At 28.0% G+C, this 17,510-nt stretch overlaps 1 protein-coding gene across 3 annotated transcripts in view; it reads right to left on the reverse strand.

The window, feature by feature from the left end:
• Nt5b (5' nucleotidase B) overlaps positions 1-17,510 on the reverse strand; it is a 162,157-nt gene that overhangs the window by 21,579 nt on the left and 123,068 nt on the right. For all 3 annotated transcript variants that reach the window (XM_075366064.1, XM_075366062.1, XM_075366063.1), the window contains exons 3-6: positions 16,929-17,046; positions 12,154-12,249; positions 7,161-7,307; positions 3,135-3,228 (exon numbers count right to left, since the gene is read on the reverse strand). In XM_075366064.1, coding sequence (XP_075222179.1) covers positions 3,135-3,228; positions 7,161-7,307; positions 12,154-12,249; positions 16,929-17,046 — 455 coding nt within the window. The remainder of the gene's footprint in view (positions 1-3,134; positions 3,229-7,160; positions 7,308-12,153; positions 12,250-16,928; positions 17,047-17,510) is intronic.

Here is a 17,510-nt window from a genome sequence, read left to right on the forward strand (position 1 = left end):
CAAAATCAATTAACACAGTTTTATTTAGTAAAATGTTTTTTAAATTAAATGTTGATATATCTTATTCCTTTCTAATTCAAATTGTTATCTCTAAAACCAACACTAGAGGAGGTATTCTGAACAGGATTCAAACATCCCTGTAACCAATGAACTCCTGTGCAAGAAAATATCATGTTGCCGAGTTATTTTCTTTTTGATGAAAACAAGAAGCAACAAAAACTTGCATCACAGAATTAGAATTTCTGCTGAATAAACAAAAGTTATAATGAAAAAAAAAAATGTCTTAGGAAGTTTAAAAACTATACAAATTATTGCGTACATAACAGTAAAACATGAACTATATGGCCTGCAATTCACTAAATTTATATTTATGTATAAACAATTTTATCTATAAAAAATTTATTTTCAGATTACTCTGCAAGTATGATTCTTAAAACTCATAACAGTAGTCACTTTTAATATAAAAAGAAATCTATAGAATAATTCTAGAAGCTTCTGGCAAATCAGTTCTGTGAAAACAGGATGATTGAGAATCATTTCACACTGGCAAAGATATCAAAGAAAACTGTAATCCGAAGACAGACAACCACAATCACAAATCCATGTTTCAATAATCAGAAAAAAAATTAATGTAGTAAATAAAAACAGAAAGTAATTTAATCATTCTTAGAGATTTATCATCTGAAGGGAGAAGAGGATTTGTCCCTTTTTTATTTTTCAGAACATTTTAATGATTAAAAACATTAAGGCATTATTGAATAAATTTTAAGTTTACATATGGGAAACAATTAAATAGTCCAAATATTTTTCTTTAATATAATTTGAAACAAACAAGAATTTAATAATAAAACAAATAATAAACACAATGGCATTTTTTAATAGCAAGGTACTGAACAAACCCTGCTTACTCCCAGTTTTTTATTGACAAAAATACTAAGTTTTTGTTATTTTTTAATAGCAAAACACAATGTTTTATTTTACTTTTGTCTAATTAAAAGAAAAAGATTAGAATAAAATAAATTGTAAAATTATACTGCATAAAAATAAATGTATCTATTAAACATTTAATATGGCTCGACTGTTTTCTTAAATTTGATTAAAACATTTTAGGATATATTTACAGTCATTACCCATCTCATGGTTCATTAAACTCATATTTTTTAGATGTCACCCGGTCATTTGGCTGTTTTTTTCTTACTCATTTTATTAATATCTTATTTAAATAAAAAACTAAATTTCACTTGAAACACTAAAAAACAGATATGACAACTAATTCAATGTATACACAAAAACTGATTGCCAAATTGACAATGTATGAAATAGATAGTCATCCTTATTAAGTTACATACAACATGCGCTCAATACAAAACATGAATAAATTTTTTTACTAATATTAAGAACAATAAAATTAACTTGGCCTGAAAGACGATGACTACAATAAATTAAAAATCGAGCAGGAGGATGATGTAAGCATGCTTAGAAACAAGGATCAGCATGGACATATTCTCTTCATTCTAAGAAACAGTTGGGCAAGTTATTTTCATTTCCAGTACACAATTTCTTAACTATGTTTTTATAAAAGACAAAGGACATTTATTCTAAGTTTAATAATTTAAATGGTCATGGATGACTGATACAGTAGCATCAGCTCAATTTCAGAAAAAGTAGACCAATCCCTTTATTCCTGTATTTTTTACTTATTAAATGTTTAAACATTAATATAATTAATTAATTTTAAGAAAACTAGTTGCTGTTTTGTAACTAACTAGATTTGAACATTATGAATACGTTAAATAAAGATTAATCATTTAATCGATTTTTATTTAATTTTTTTTGTTAGAAAAATACTACTGCAAAAATAAAGTTTTATTAGTCAGGTAATTGAACCAGGGATTAAAAAAAATCTCTAAGTCTGTGTTCAGAATGATTTATCTGTTTCTATTTATTGGAAACGCTTATATTATGAAACTATCATATTTTGTTCGTAACATCAACTTAAAAGAGAATAACTTCTACTGACACTAGTCTACAAAATATTAGAATTTACTCACCAGCTTTCTTCTTAAAACACTTTTACCAACACCCTTATTACATGGTCCAAAAGTTATATAATTTCTTGCCAGCCCATACAGCTGAATTCAGCCTGTTCAAAAGAAATGGCTTTTTGATAGATTTTCTATTCTGTTCAGGTTTTCTTTTTTTTTGGTAATTAGACACAGATTGAATTTCAATGTGCCATATTTCTGGAGTTTTATTATAGAATTTTAAATGTTTAATGTTTGCTAATAATTTGTCATTTACAATTTTGAACTAAATGTAACATTTTTTTTTTTTACTATTAAAATCAAAATATTTTTATTTGTTCATGGAATTTTTTAAGATAAGTAAATAATAATTCTCTATACTTAAGAAACATAAGTTTTTTTCTATAACATAATTCTCAGAATTCTAAGTAAATTACTAAAAGTCAAGGTTCATGATTAGCAAGAGATTATGGAACTTAATTTTTTTACAATAGTAAATAAGTTGAGCTTATGCACACAAAACTTATAACTTCATAAGTGTATAATCAAATAATTAAGCTTCAAACATATTATTTAAATAAAAGCCCTATATTAAAAAATGATGTTAATGTAAGTACATTTTACACATACAACTGGAATTGATATTCCAGAACATTACCAATGGAGGAGAAGATATGTCGGCATATGATATAAACTTTAGTGTGACAGTTTATATCAAATTACTGTACATCACACCATACTGCCCATTTACAAAATTTAGATAACACCTTTCTTAAAACCCCGCTAGAAATTAATTACGATAATGAATCATTTGTTTAATTATTGGTTAATTTGGAAAATTAGAAATCCTTAGTATGTGTAACAATATCTACATCTAATTAAGGGATGGTGCAATAACTAATTAAATCGAATCAATAATAAAAAACACTATCTTACCTAATATCACACCATCTTAACAATCATCTTAGCTTCGATGGACATATTTTGAACTGGGTCTATTAATGGTCAATATCCTTGATTACTTGCATGTAATTACAGAATTAAAATAATTTATTTTTCACCGTATTACATGATATTAAACATTATAATCTAAAAACTAATATTACTTACATGTAAGTGAACCCAATCTACTGCATTTCTAACATCTTGAAATATTGATTTAAAAGACATAAATAAATCGCCACTCCTAACACCCGTCTTATCCCTATATATGTATAAAAAAAAAAATTAAAATCCAAAATTAATTGCAAGAAATAAACACAAACAATAAATTTAAATATATTCATTACTTAGGGAATAATTCTGTGTAATTTATTATTTTATGAAAATTTAACAAAAATTTTAAATGAATAAAACATTTTGTATAAATACAAAATTTAATATAAAGTGGAATAAAGTAAACTGCTTAAACAATAAGTGCAAGAAATAATAACATATAAGAAACAGAAAAGTACAAAATTTTCTAGAAATCGGAAAACACAAAACAAAACTACTTTTAATAATTGATTTAAAAAAAGTTATATCGTTTATTTCTTGAATGGGATTAAAAGAAAAGATCTTTTCAAATCATGTTGATCAAAGTTCACTATAGTAATATACTTGTTTTTTTAGAAAAAAGGAACTAACAGATTCTAAAGTTAACAATAAAATGAACTGGAAAGACTAGCTAATCATTAGCTAAACCTAACTAATGAAAAAAAACAACAAACATTTTATCAGAATTATAAATAACATTTATGTACGTATAATTAAGCATATTTTAAAAATGAAGAGATGGAACTGTGAAATTTTCTTATTAGCTTACAGTTCATCTTTAAATAAAATTACTGAACCAATATTAGGTAAAAGTCTACCCAAATCTATTTATTTATTATTTAAAATTCTCTCAGTATCTTCACATTACACTTTATTAATCAAATGAAGCTACTTATTAGATTGCTTTCTTCCTTTTTAATAAGGATCTTGTGGTAAAAAAAAAATAAAAAGTTATTAAACAAAATATGAATGAATGCAACTCTTACAATACAAGTTAAGCCAAACTTAACCTGATTGTGATTGCAATTAAATAGTAAATTTAAGTTTCAGCAACATATCTTCCACAAATGCAAACCTAACCTCAGGCTTCACAGCCCTTCAAACATTCATGTAACAATAGTGTGTCTCATTCCTAATAGAATATTTGGTAGCAGGTGTGTTGGGTCAAGTCATCATATACATATAAATTCTTTGACAGATGATTCTTTGATTCTCATTTCGACCAGATTTTAATATAGAAGCATTTACCACTGTGAATAATTTTCTAGACATTAAGTTGATATTTTTCGTTGTTTATTAAACCATGACAGGTATAACCCAGTTTACAAATCATGTTGTTAGCTTTATTGTATAAGTTATATTTGGTCACAATAGTCAGTTTCTGCCTTTTGATACATAAATTAATAAGAAGGGATATTATTTTTAACCAAAAAAGTTTATATTACAAAAAAAAAAAACAGCATATTTCTGGAATGTTGGGAAAAGCATGAATGACTGTCCCTCAAATTAAGCTATAAGCAATGGAGGTGAATACCCACCTTAGCAGCGAATCTAAACAGCTTTATTTTTTCTCCTAGGATCACTAATCCACTCTTAAATTTTTCTTTTAGACTGCCTTTTTCAAATATGCCATGTAGAACAGTATACAAGGTCTGTTCAGAAAATAACCAAAAATTTTAATTACACGCCAACAGAGATATTTATTGACGTGCAGTTGACAGCATTGTGTTCTGCATAACATCCTCTGTAACCATATGTTCTTGGATTGTTAATATCTCTTTTAGTTTTCATGTTATTATTTGAGTGCAATGTGTTTAAGTGTTAATAACGAATTTTGTAATGGGCAATTTTCTGATGACAAAACGTTTGTCTCAATGTTGTAGCCGTAAACCCAGCTTTTGTCTCCCATTATGATCCTTAGCAAGAATGTTTCATTATCAACAGCGTGTTCAAGAAGTTGCCAACATACAACCACTCGATGTTCTTTCAGATGTTTGGTCATCAAAAGAGGAACAAACTTTGCTGCAACTCGATGCATGTTCAATTTTTCAGTCAAAATGTTAAGGCATGATCCAATCAAGATCATGTTCATACTAACCTCCTCTGCAAGTTCTCTGACACTAAATCAGCAATTTGTAAGCACTAGATCATTGATTTTCTGAACGCAGGTGTCATCAGTTGAAGTTGAAGGTCTTCCTGGTCAAGGGTCATCTTCAATTGACTGACAACCACTTTTAAATCGTGAAAACCATTCGTAACATTTCATACGACCCAGAGAATCATTTCCATATGCTTATTTGAAAAGTTGAAACGTTTCTGTGAAAGTTTTCTCCAGTTTCATGCAAAAGTTTACTTTGTATCGTTGCTCCTGAAAATCACACATTACAAAAACTGCTACTAACATTTAAATATAATGCACTCAAATAACAATAACATGAAAACTAAACGAGACACCAACAACCCAAGAACATGTGGTTACAGAGGAGGTTGTGCAAAATACAATGCTGCCAACCGCATGTCACTAAATATCTCCGTTGGTGCATAATTAAAAATTTTTGGTTATTTTCTGAACAGACCTCATACTTACATCAAACTGTGGAGACTTTTCAGCCTTATTCTGCATTCTCTAATGTAATTTTTTAAAAATTCATCCAAAATTAAGATCTCTTTAGTTTCTTATAATTTGCATATTAATATGTAAATCCCGTTCAATCTTACCATACCTAAACACCCTAGTAATTTTCACAATATACTCTCTTCCTAAGGTCTAATCTCTTAATTACTGTTTAATCACTCACAGCTCTATCATATTCTAATGTTAGAATATAATCTCCTCTGAAATTATCACAAATTAATGTTATCAGGGCAGTTCTTGTCCTAGTATTATTTATCCTTTTTATATATTCTACACACATATCAGCAATTTATTTACTTTTGAACAATGGCTTTCCACAGCCATGACTTTCCTCCTTTTGGTTTCATTTTTCTAAAATGCTTTCTTTTATTTATCCTGTATACCTTCTATGAAACTTTGAACTATTGTATTTCCTATATCACATTTATCCTTCAATTGGTTTTTCTTTTGCTGCATTAAGTGTCATTTTCAAACAAGTTATAGACATTCTTATTGATGCCATGTTTCTCCCTTTTATTCTACTCTATTAGTATTCAATCAACAATAACATCACTTTCAGGGCAGCAAATAAAGGACTCAAAAATTTCTTTAATCTAAGAATAAAGATATCATTATTTTAATTGCATTTAAAAGTGTATTTTAGTACTTTATATTCACAGAATGTACAACTGTTTAGAATAATATATATAAATGGTGATGTCATAGTTATGTGCTGCTGCATCCTGTTACTGGTAATTATAATCTAAGTTAACAACTAAGTAGTGTGTGTTCATTTAAAAGATCTTATGGATTACAAATAAAAGCATTAAAGAAATTTTTCTTGTTATATATTACCAAGAAATTTACTGATACTTCAGTGCTAACTGTATAACAAGCTATCTACAATTTTCTACAAAATATTTAAGGATAGTAGTAGAAATGAATACAGTTCATCAAGAAAAGGGGACCCACACATGGCCTTAAAAAATGAAACACCTATTACCTAAGATAAAATAATGTTTGATTCCCATAAAATATGTATGAAACAAATTTACAGAGTTTACTTTAGTCAGCAACGAGCATCATTTTCTGATATTATTGAAATTGAAAGTTTATTATTAACAATCAATTATTAAGTCTTACAGAAGATGACTGTAGTTGGTGTTTTTATTACTTTTATATTCCACTGAGAGATGAAAAGAGATTTTGAAAAATGCATTAACTAGTAAATAAGAGTTACTAAGTTGTAACAGAATTTATTGGAGCGACTCACATTATGAAATAATGCAGGTGGATTTAAGTATTCCTAGTTTAGATACATGGGCAGGTATTTTTCCATGTATCACTGACAATAAATCTTTACAAGATATGTTTATGGATTTTGATGATAAATCAAAGTTTGGCTTAACGGCCACGTTGACTATTTTTCTAAATTACTAATGAAACAAAATGTAATTACAAAATTTTAATCAGTATTTTAATTTCACCTTGTGTATTGAGGAGAATGTGTAAAGAAATCAATAAGACATGCCAACAGGTATGTTTCAGGTAAATTAAATAATGTATTCAATACAAACACTCGAGACTCATCCAGCTGTAGAAATTTGTTTGGATACAATTCGTATACCTGTGAACTAAAACAAAGAAATATGTTAAATTAAGTAAATATTATGTAAAATATATATGTAAATAAGATCTTTTAATTATATTTTGCATATTTAGTTAGCATTATACAAGCTGATTCAGAACTGCACAGCAATTTCTCAGGAGATCCAAAGGTAAAAATAAGAAAATCGTTTGAATAAACATAGGTCCAAAAATGCTTCATTAGTGAGTTATGGCAAGCAAAAGATTTCACCTGGATGACTGATCCACCAGAAATATGCGGCTTCATTGAATTTCACAGGGCGTAAATTATGATTTAAATTAGGTGGTCCCATACATTTTATGACTGAAAAATTGAAAAAGACAGGTTTCAGAACATGTCTCTTGTAATTACTGAGAAAATTATTGTAAAACCCAAAAAATTGATGTTGAAAAACACAACTGTTTAGGTTTGACGTACAGTAACTTTGTTAAATGGACAATTAAATGTTCAATACATTTTTATTTGATTTATAAAAATTTAATTCTGAATTAACTGATGTGCCTAAACCCCATAAAAAACAATTTATGCTTCAATAAATCTTAATTTTAATGCACAAAATTAAATTAAATCAATATATCCCCTGTAAGCAGTAGATATAAAAAAGATAATTATGTACTTGCTTCTTTTTAATTATGTATTTCTTACTGTTTAACAATATAATATTTTTGAGGGAACTTTTTCCACCTTCAGTTTTTTTTAAATATGAATATTAAAAAATACTCTAAGTTATGAAAATTATAAAATTCACATTTAAAAATAAGTAATAATGGAGATACCTTTAAAAAGATATCATCATTCTTGATGAATAAAAAATATACAACCTTTTTTTTATAATCTACTTGCTTAATGTGGGATGATAATTATTTCGACTGCAATTGAGTAATAATACAATAGTTATTCATAAAATATAATTATATATATATAATATGCATAGAATAGAACAGAACATTTTGTTTACCATAAAAACTGAATACTATTTTGGTTTTGTCAAATATCATATATAACCACAATATAATCAACACATTTTTTATTGTTACAATTTTCTTAACTAAATATTTATTACATTATTATTCCTAATGTGTACATTGCAAACTGTTCAACTAGTGAACAATAAGCAACCCCTTCCCCAGGTCTCAATGATATAAGGATCATATGTATGACATTTCCCTTTATGAATCCTGAGACTTTGCTGATGGTGAAGGGTCATCTGGTGAGTGCTCAATGATACATAGCTGGACCAAAAGTGCAACCATATCGGAACGGTATCAGTTGAAATCCAAACTATGGAATGGTTTCTGAAAGAGGGCAGCAGCTCTTTCAGTAGTTAAGGGAGTAGTTCATGAGAACTTAAATGGCCATATCAACATCACACAATCTTCATAGTACTGTGCAGCTGAAAGCAACGGAAAACTAGAGCTGATTTTCAAAAAAAAAAAATGTAACTCTCTGTAGTAACAAAGATGGAAGCGCCTTCCTTGGTAAGATATTCTGAAGGTAAACTAGTCCCCTGTTCAGATCTCTTGGTGGGGGCTACTAAGAAAGGGGTCACCAGAAAATTAAAAAATAATGTTCGAGTCAGAGAGTGGAATGTTAGAGGTCTAGAAAAGGTTGGTAGGTTAGAAAATTTAAAGAGAAAAATGGATAGATTAAATGTACATGTAGTACAATTTAGTCAGGTTCAGTGAGAAGAAGAAAAACACTTTTGCTCAGATGATTTTAGAATAATTAACAAAGCTTCAAATAAAGTGCAGGCAGGAATAGGTTTCGTAATGAACAAGAAGATAGGGAAAATAGTAGAGTATTTTAAAATGGATAGCGACAGAATCATTGTAATAAGAATAAAATCAAAACCAAAGCTGGTGATGATTGTTAACGTATATATACCTACAAGTGTTCATGATGAACAAATAAAATGTGTATACAAAGAAATTGACGAAGCAATTAAACACATAGAAGGGGAAGAAAATTTAATAATAGGTGGAGATTGGAATGCAAGCATTGGAAAAGGCAAAGGCAAGGAAGGAAATATTATGGGTGAATATGGGGCTGGGTAAAAGGAAAGAAAGAGGGGACCAACTTATAGAGTTTTGCACGAGGAATAATTTAATAATTGCAAACACACAGTTTAAAAATCATAATAGAAGAATATACACATGGAAAAAGCCAGATGATACTGCAAGGTATCAGATAGATCATATCATGGTTAAGCAAAGATTTAGGAATCAACTCGTTGACTGCAAAGCTTACCCTGGAGCAGACATTAATAATTATGGTCGCTCCATAATTTATTGATAATGAAATGTAGATTGGGGTTTAAAAACCTAAAGAAAAGGTTTCAAGTGAATCGGTGGAATTTAGAGAAGCTTGACGAAGAGGAGGTAAAAAAGATTTTTAAGGAGGACATCGCAAGAAGTTGAGTAAAAAAGATAAGGTAGAAAATGAATGGGAGAATGTTAAAAGGGAAATTCTTAAATCAGCAGAAGCGAACTTAGGCGGAACAAAGAGAACTGGTAGAAAACCTTGGATATCAGAGGATATACTAGAGCTGATGGATGAACGTAGAAAATATAAGAATGCTAGTGATGATGAAAGTAAAATGAACTATAAAAAATTAAGAAATACTATAAACAGCAAGTGTAAATTAGTGAAAGAAGAGCGGATTAAAGAAAAGTGTTCAGAAGTGGAAACAAAAATTATCATTGGTAAAATAGAGAGAGCATACAGGAAAGTTAAGGAGAATTTTGTATACATAAGTTAAAATCTAATAATGTGTTAAACAAAGATGGTACATTGATTTATAACTCAAAAGAAAAGGTTGATAGATGGGTGGAATATATTGAAGAGTTATATGGAGGAAATGAATTAGAAACTGGTGTTATAGAGGAAGAAGAGGAAGTTGACGTGCATGAAAGAGGAGAAACAAAACTAAGATCTGAATTTAAGAGAGCATTACAAAAATTTGAATAACAGAAAGGTTCATGGAATAGACGGAATAGCTGCAGAATTACTGTGCAGTGCAGGTGAGGAAGCAATAGATAGATTATACAAACTGGTATGTAATATTTACAAAAAAGGGAAAGTTCCATCAGACTTCAAAAAGAGTGTTATAGTCATGATACCAAAGAAAGCAGAAGAAAATAAATGTGAAGAATAGAGAACAATTAACTTAACTAGTCTAGCATCAAAAATCTTAACTAAAATTCTGTACAGAAGAATTGAGAAGAGAGTGGAAGAAGTGTTAGGAGAAGACCAATTTGATTTCAGGAAAAGTATAGGGACAAGGGAAGCAATTTTAGAGCTCAGATTAATAGTAGAACGAAGATTAAAAAAAAACAAACCAACATACTTGGCATTTATAGACTTAGAAAAGGCATTCAATAACGTAGACTGGAATAAAATGTACAGCATTTTAAAAAAAATAGGGTTAAGTACAGAGATAGAAGAACAATTGCTAACATTTACAGAAACCAAACAGCGACAATAATAATTGAAGAACATAAGAAAGAAGCTGTAATAAAAGAGAGTCTGACAAGGATGTTCCCTATCCCTGTTACTTTTTAATCTTTATATAGAACTACCAGTTAATGATGCCTTCATTTGTTTACATCAAAAATTAATTAAAAAATTAGGAAAAAATTTTTGTATGTATATGTTTGGAGCGTAGCTTTATGTGGAAGTGAAACTTGGAAGACTAGAGTACCTAAGAAGAAAAGATTGGAAGCTTTTGAAATGTGGTGCTATAGGAGAATGTTAAACAATCAGATGGGTGGATAAAGTGACAAATGAATAGGAGGTGCGGCAAATTGATGAAAAAGAAGCATTTGGAAAAATATAGTTAAAAGAAGAGACAGACTTATAGACCACATAATAAGGCATCCTAGAATTATAACCTTTGTTGCTTTAATATTGCCGGCAACATTTGCAATATGTAAAACAAATTGTTAGGGATGTAAGATGTAGGGGTTATACCGAAATGAAACAATTGGCACTAGATAGGGAATCTTGGAGAGCTGCATCAAATCAGTCAAACAACTTAAAACAAAAAAAAATGTATGACATAAATGAGGTGGTCTTGTAGAATCAGGCCCACTATTCCTCAGTTGTATGATTAATTAAACCTCAACCCCCATAGTCCACTCTCTAGTACTCAGATCTGTATAAAAGTAACTAACTGTTAACTAGGATTTAAACCTCAGAAACTTCAACTTCAAAAATCAACTGTTAAAAAAGTGATTTGTGATGACCATCTGAACAAAATACAAAACTAAAATAAATATAGCACTCAAAATCAAGACAATAACTATTAATATAAAACACAATATACTTCATACTCAATAAAATAAAACTTTTTTAATTTGAACTACAACTAATAAATAGTAATTAGTATCACTACTTAACTCCAATTTTTATTTAATTTAGTTTGAATTGTGTTATGTGTGCGTGCACGCACACAAAAATATAATTCTTTTTTTAACATGTATATATATATATAAAATGTATTTTTTATTCACATAAATGCACTTTTTGACCAACATTTCTTAACTAAAAGTAGGTGCATAATTTATGCAAGGAATTACAAAAGTTTATAATAATGAAACTAAAATGTAATAATTAGTGAGAAAATTATATTTATTTGACCGAAAATTAAAAAAAAAAAATTTAATAATTTTTGTGCATGAATTACATGAGTAACTACAGTACATGAAGTCTGTAAATAATATTTTGAGACTAGTTTATTTGGCAGTTAAAGTGGCAACACTGTAAAGCTGTTCAAAAATTATTTATCATTATTTTGTATTTATACAATTAAAAATAAAAAAAAAATTACTTACTGTTTAAGAAATTCAAAACCGTGCACACAGACCAGAATATTACCGTAGGCGTCTACTTTCAATAAATTTCCATATAATGTATCAAACCATAGACCCCTGTAAAGTAAATAAACATTAATAATGTTTGTTTATTAGTGCATAATTTTAAATACATAATACAAATGCTTAGTTTTAAATACTATGTTGTATCTTATACAAGATAAAATACCTCGAAAATTACATAAGTTATTATTATGTTATGCATATCATCGTTACTGTAGGAAATGACTGCTAGACTTTTCTTCTGAAAAAGGACTGAAAGAAAAATAAAAAACTAGACAAGAATAGATAAGCTATCTTGTCTAGTTTGCTGTTCACTACTCTAACTTAATTTTTTTCAGAGGTAGACAGATGATCCCAAAGCAACCTCATTAATTTTCCCAATATACACTGTTACTGTTAAACAGCTTAACTACTTCAATATTATTATTAAATGACAATTTAAGAATATTTTACAAATATGTTTTTGTATACTATTAACTCTGAAAAATGTTCATCCATACGAACTTTTGTAAACTAATTTAGTTTTCAAGTCTTAAAGTGAAAATAAATTAATTATAGTTTAACCATTACACAGATACTATCAATGAACAGAAGGAACAATAATAATGATAAAAAAATCTTCCACCATACATTTATAATTATAATTTTTTAAGTAGCCAAACACACAATTTACAGTAATTAAACCTACAAAAGTTACACGCACGTGCACGCTCTACAAAGCACTAAAACTAACAATTACAGAATTAAACTTTAGGATCCTGGGAATAAATTTCATGCTTTACAACTCTGATGGTCCCACAACACCTGTTATGAATTCAGGGGTAGATCATGGAAATTGAAAGATGTGAGGGAGGAAATGGTAAATCATCAACAGTTTCCATACACCAACAAAATAAAACGATACTGGATGTAACTTCATTGCATTCTATTTACCAGGTTCCAACATCCTAACAGTCAGTGCCACTTCATCATCATACTTTCTATTTTCCCTGCTAAACTTTTAAGATCTTAATAATTTTCTATTCCTTTTAGACTGTAAAAAGGGAAATATTTATTTTTCACACTCTTCTGTCCTATCGTTTTTATCTTATAAACATCAATACTCCTCTCATTATAACCATAGTCTATTGACTCCTGATTAATAAGCTTTTGTTCCTGTTTACTCTCTTCTTTATGTCTTTATTCTTCACTCCATCAGTCCATTTAATTTTCTTTAGTTTTGTCTGTGCTCACATTCTAAATACCTTCACCAATTCAGTTTCCTTTTTTCTAAGTGTCCATATCCTACAACCATACACAACTATACTGTTAACATAAAGCAAGAAGCTTCTCAAGTCTTACTTGAGAAGCTTACAAGCTCTCAGCTTCATAAGAAGCTTCTCCAAGTCTTACTTTACAACACTACACAATTGTTACTTTCTATAAATTATTAATCTTCTTCTAGACGAGTGTTTACAGCTACAAAGGCGGTTTTTCACGTCCCAACCGCCAAACTCTTCTATCCCGCAACTATCCTCCTCTCTCTTGGAATCACAACATCCTCCTAGGCCATTATACTAATCCATTCTTTGAACATGCCTCTACCATTGTAGTCTTCTTCCCTCCAAAACGTAAATCACTGTACCAGTTGCCCAAATCTTTTTTCTAATCTCATTTCTCATGCACCACATTCTAGAAACTCCGCAACTCCTGCGCAGCACATCCCTCTCCACAGCCAACAACCTTCACTCATCTCTTTTTCTAATTATCTGGACGAACAAAAATGAACACTACTGCCTTGTAGTTTGGAGTTGGTTCTCTAAAGATTAGGGGAAGAAGACTCCAATAGAAAACTCCTGGTCCACCAGGTTGGGGGTTGAGGCATTGGGCCAGAACCCTATCACTCATAAAACATTTTTTATAGCTAAATTTCTAACAGAAAAAAGCCTCAGAAAAAATAAATTATTATTAAATTTACACTATTTATTAATATTTAATATGTTTTTACCATTGCTCAAGTCATTTTTATTTCATTTTTCCTTTTGGAATTTTTTATTAACAAGCTAGATTTTAAGCAATCACTAGATGAAACCTTTACTTAGCGAAAATTCACAACAAAAAGGAAATGAAAAAAAATGTTTTTTGATTTTCACAAGATTCATTTAAAAAATGACAGCAGTTTTGATACACAATACCTTCCCCAGACGTTACATATAGAATAATGTACAGCATTATTATATTATTACATACAGTAATCAGTATGTAATTTTTGTGGAAGGTACTGCATCAAAAAAACTGTCATTTTTTAAAATAAATCTAGTGAAAACAAAAAAACCATGTTTTTCATTAATTTTCTTTTTGTTTTTTGACATATTAAGCACCTGTACTGTTTAAGTTGTTTAACTCTCGCTACTTTCGCATAGACATTCATCATCTTACTGTCTCATTATTTTGTTTTCTTTACATTAATTTTATACATATTCTGTCATATGATGTATTTCTTTTCTTCTCCTTCAGCCCTACTTGCCCTATTCTGCCACTAGTTTCAGAACTAATTATTCCCCCAGGCAACCCATTAATTTATAAAAAAACAAAAAAAAAAACTTTGTACTAGATTTAAAAAATACCAATGTAAATATATTCAAATTTTCTATACAAAGATGGGTTGAAATTTAATTAAGAAATTAAATTAATTTAATTAAATTATAACAGGATGGGTATCCTTAAAAAGTACTTTCAGCACTTTTTTTTATTTGACTAAAAATGTAAAATAAAAAAAAATTGACTTGCAGGAAACACAACTCAAAATTTTTCTACTTGAAATTTTTTTAAAGAAAAAAACTTAAGCACATTACATGTGCAGTTTTCAGACATACATTGTAGCATCTAATGCAGATTAATGTAATACCTGATGATAATCAACACTTTGTAATCTGCAGTAGAATAAAAGTAGGTTGGGAAACTTTCAAAATAAAAAAAAAATATTCACGTAAAGAAATGTAATTTTAATTCCATATTTTAGAAATTATAAGCAGAAAAAATGAATGAAGTAAAACGTTTATTCAGAAAAATAAAAATGTTACACATATAACATGATGTTAATTTTTTTTTAAATTGTTATCTAAACTGAACACTAAAGGTCAATCCATCAAACAGGATAATCATTAAAAAATTATCATATATTTGAAATAATTATACTCGATAGTCCTTCAGGCATAACAAGTGTAAAATAATTTCATTCACACAGAAATCAGAGTATCCGATATGTATAATTATTAATTACTGCTAATTAACTTTATAATACAGTGTAATAATAGATTTACCCTACAAAAAGTTAAACTATCAGTATTAAACAAAAAATTAAACTATCAGTATTAAAATTTCAATTGATTATATTATTAAATATATTTATAAGACCAAAATTAAGACTGTGAATGTTATAATTATAATATTACTTAGAAATAATTTATTTTCATTTTCATATCTGTTAGCATCTGATGACTTATTTCAGGTCAAATAATAAATCTAATTACCAACATAAACAAGAAGCCACTGACCTCTTACATAAGTACGTACTATTTTCTAAGCTGTATTCTACAACATTAACTAAATTTAATGCAACAGATAAAACAAAACCCTATCTTGCTAAACAATAAATTTTACAGAAATAATTCTACATCAGTTAAAATGAATACTAAATTATATGGCTACTTGCGTTTCCTGTAAGTCAGTTTTTTTTTATTTTACATTTTTTAGGCAAATAAAAAAGTGCTGAAAGTACTTTTTAAGGATCCCCATCCTGTTATAATTTAATTAAATTGCAAATTAAAAATTAAAAATACTAAAATAAACTGTGTACATGTTTTAACGTTTTTTACATTACTGTAATATTAAAATGAAGAATGCATTTTAATATTAAAATCAATCTTGAATATTGATATTAAATATTTTTAATTGATATTTAAGTCAATTTTCATTTTAATACTGTAATGCAACAACACTATACCATGCACATAGTTCATTTATTTTTAACAGGCAATTTAATTAAATAATTCAATCATGACTGAGAATATGGGATCCCACGAAGGTACTTTCATGATAAAATTAAGGTAAGATACGTCTTATCTCAATAATTCTTCTTAATTTTAATTAAGAAGAATTATAAAAAATTAATTAAGACTAATTCTTAATCTTAATTTGTGTACATGTTCTCTAGTTTTCAAATTTTCTCTCTTTATTCATCATCCTCTCTTAATCTTTTTATTTTTCCTTGGTCTTCTTCTCTCGTCGAGTAAAGTTCTATTGTAGTACTCTTTTGATGCACTTCATCGTCCTATTTTATCCATTATTAACATATATGCAAAATGATGTTAAAAGTTAATTATTTACAGTTAATGTATACCAATCATAATAATGTTAAATGTATAAACTTCATGTCTGATTTATTAATAATTATTAACCTCTGTAAAAAGTTTTGCAATAAATTAGAATTTGATAAGTAATTAATGAAATAAAATGTTATGTACTTTTCTATTTTTAAAAATATGTATATGTAATTTAATTATATACGTAAATTACTTAATTATATTTAATTGCATACGTACAAGGAAGTCATGTGGTGTCCACATCAGATTCTTTATAAACAAAAAAGTATTAGTGTTAAATATGTATATGATATTTTTAATTTAAATAATTGATAAATTAATTTATAAAATTAACAAATATTTGTAATAATTCACATTAAATGTACTTACCTAACAGGGAAAGATGGATCATACTCGAATTCTAATATTTCTTGAGGATAACCAAATGTGACTAAACGTTCTTTAACTAAATTAAAGCCCAGCCTCTCATACTGTGGTGATTTGTATTCTGAAAAATAAAAAATTAATAATGATCAAATACACAATTAAAATACAAACTTAAAAATAAAATGCATAAGCAAACAGGTAAAAGGTAATAAATAAATATATATATATAGATGATATAATATAATTAAGAAGGAGAAGCTATATCAGTCTTTTTAGATTTAAGTAGAACTTCTGTCTGCGAATTTTGAATTAATTCTGGAGTTACAGAAAATAGTGTAGCTAATTACTAGATATCATATCTTATAAATAGGAAATAAAATACATAGATAAAACAAAAAAGCAGTTGTTAGAAATTACTAGTTCCAAACTTTTTATATAATTAGTGAGAGTATTACAAAGTTTAATACTACTACCTTTTACTTGGTCTTTAAAATTAGTTAAATAATACTTTATATAGATGCTATAACCAATACAATCAAATCATCTAATATAAATACATTAGAGACGTATATTTTTATACTTTTA

The sequence above is a fragment of the Lycorma delicatula genome, chromosome 5, assembly GCF_047948215.1.
Source record: "Lycorma delicatula isolate Av1 chromosome 5, ASM4794821v1, whole genome shotgun sequence".
Lineage (NCBI taxonomy): Eukaryota > Metazoa > Arthropoda > Insecta > Hemiptera > Fulgoridae > Lycorma > Lycorma delicatula.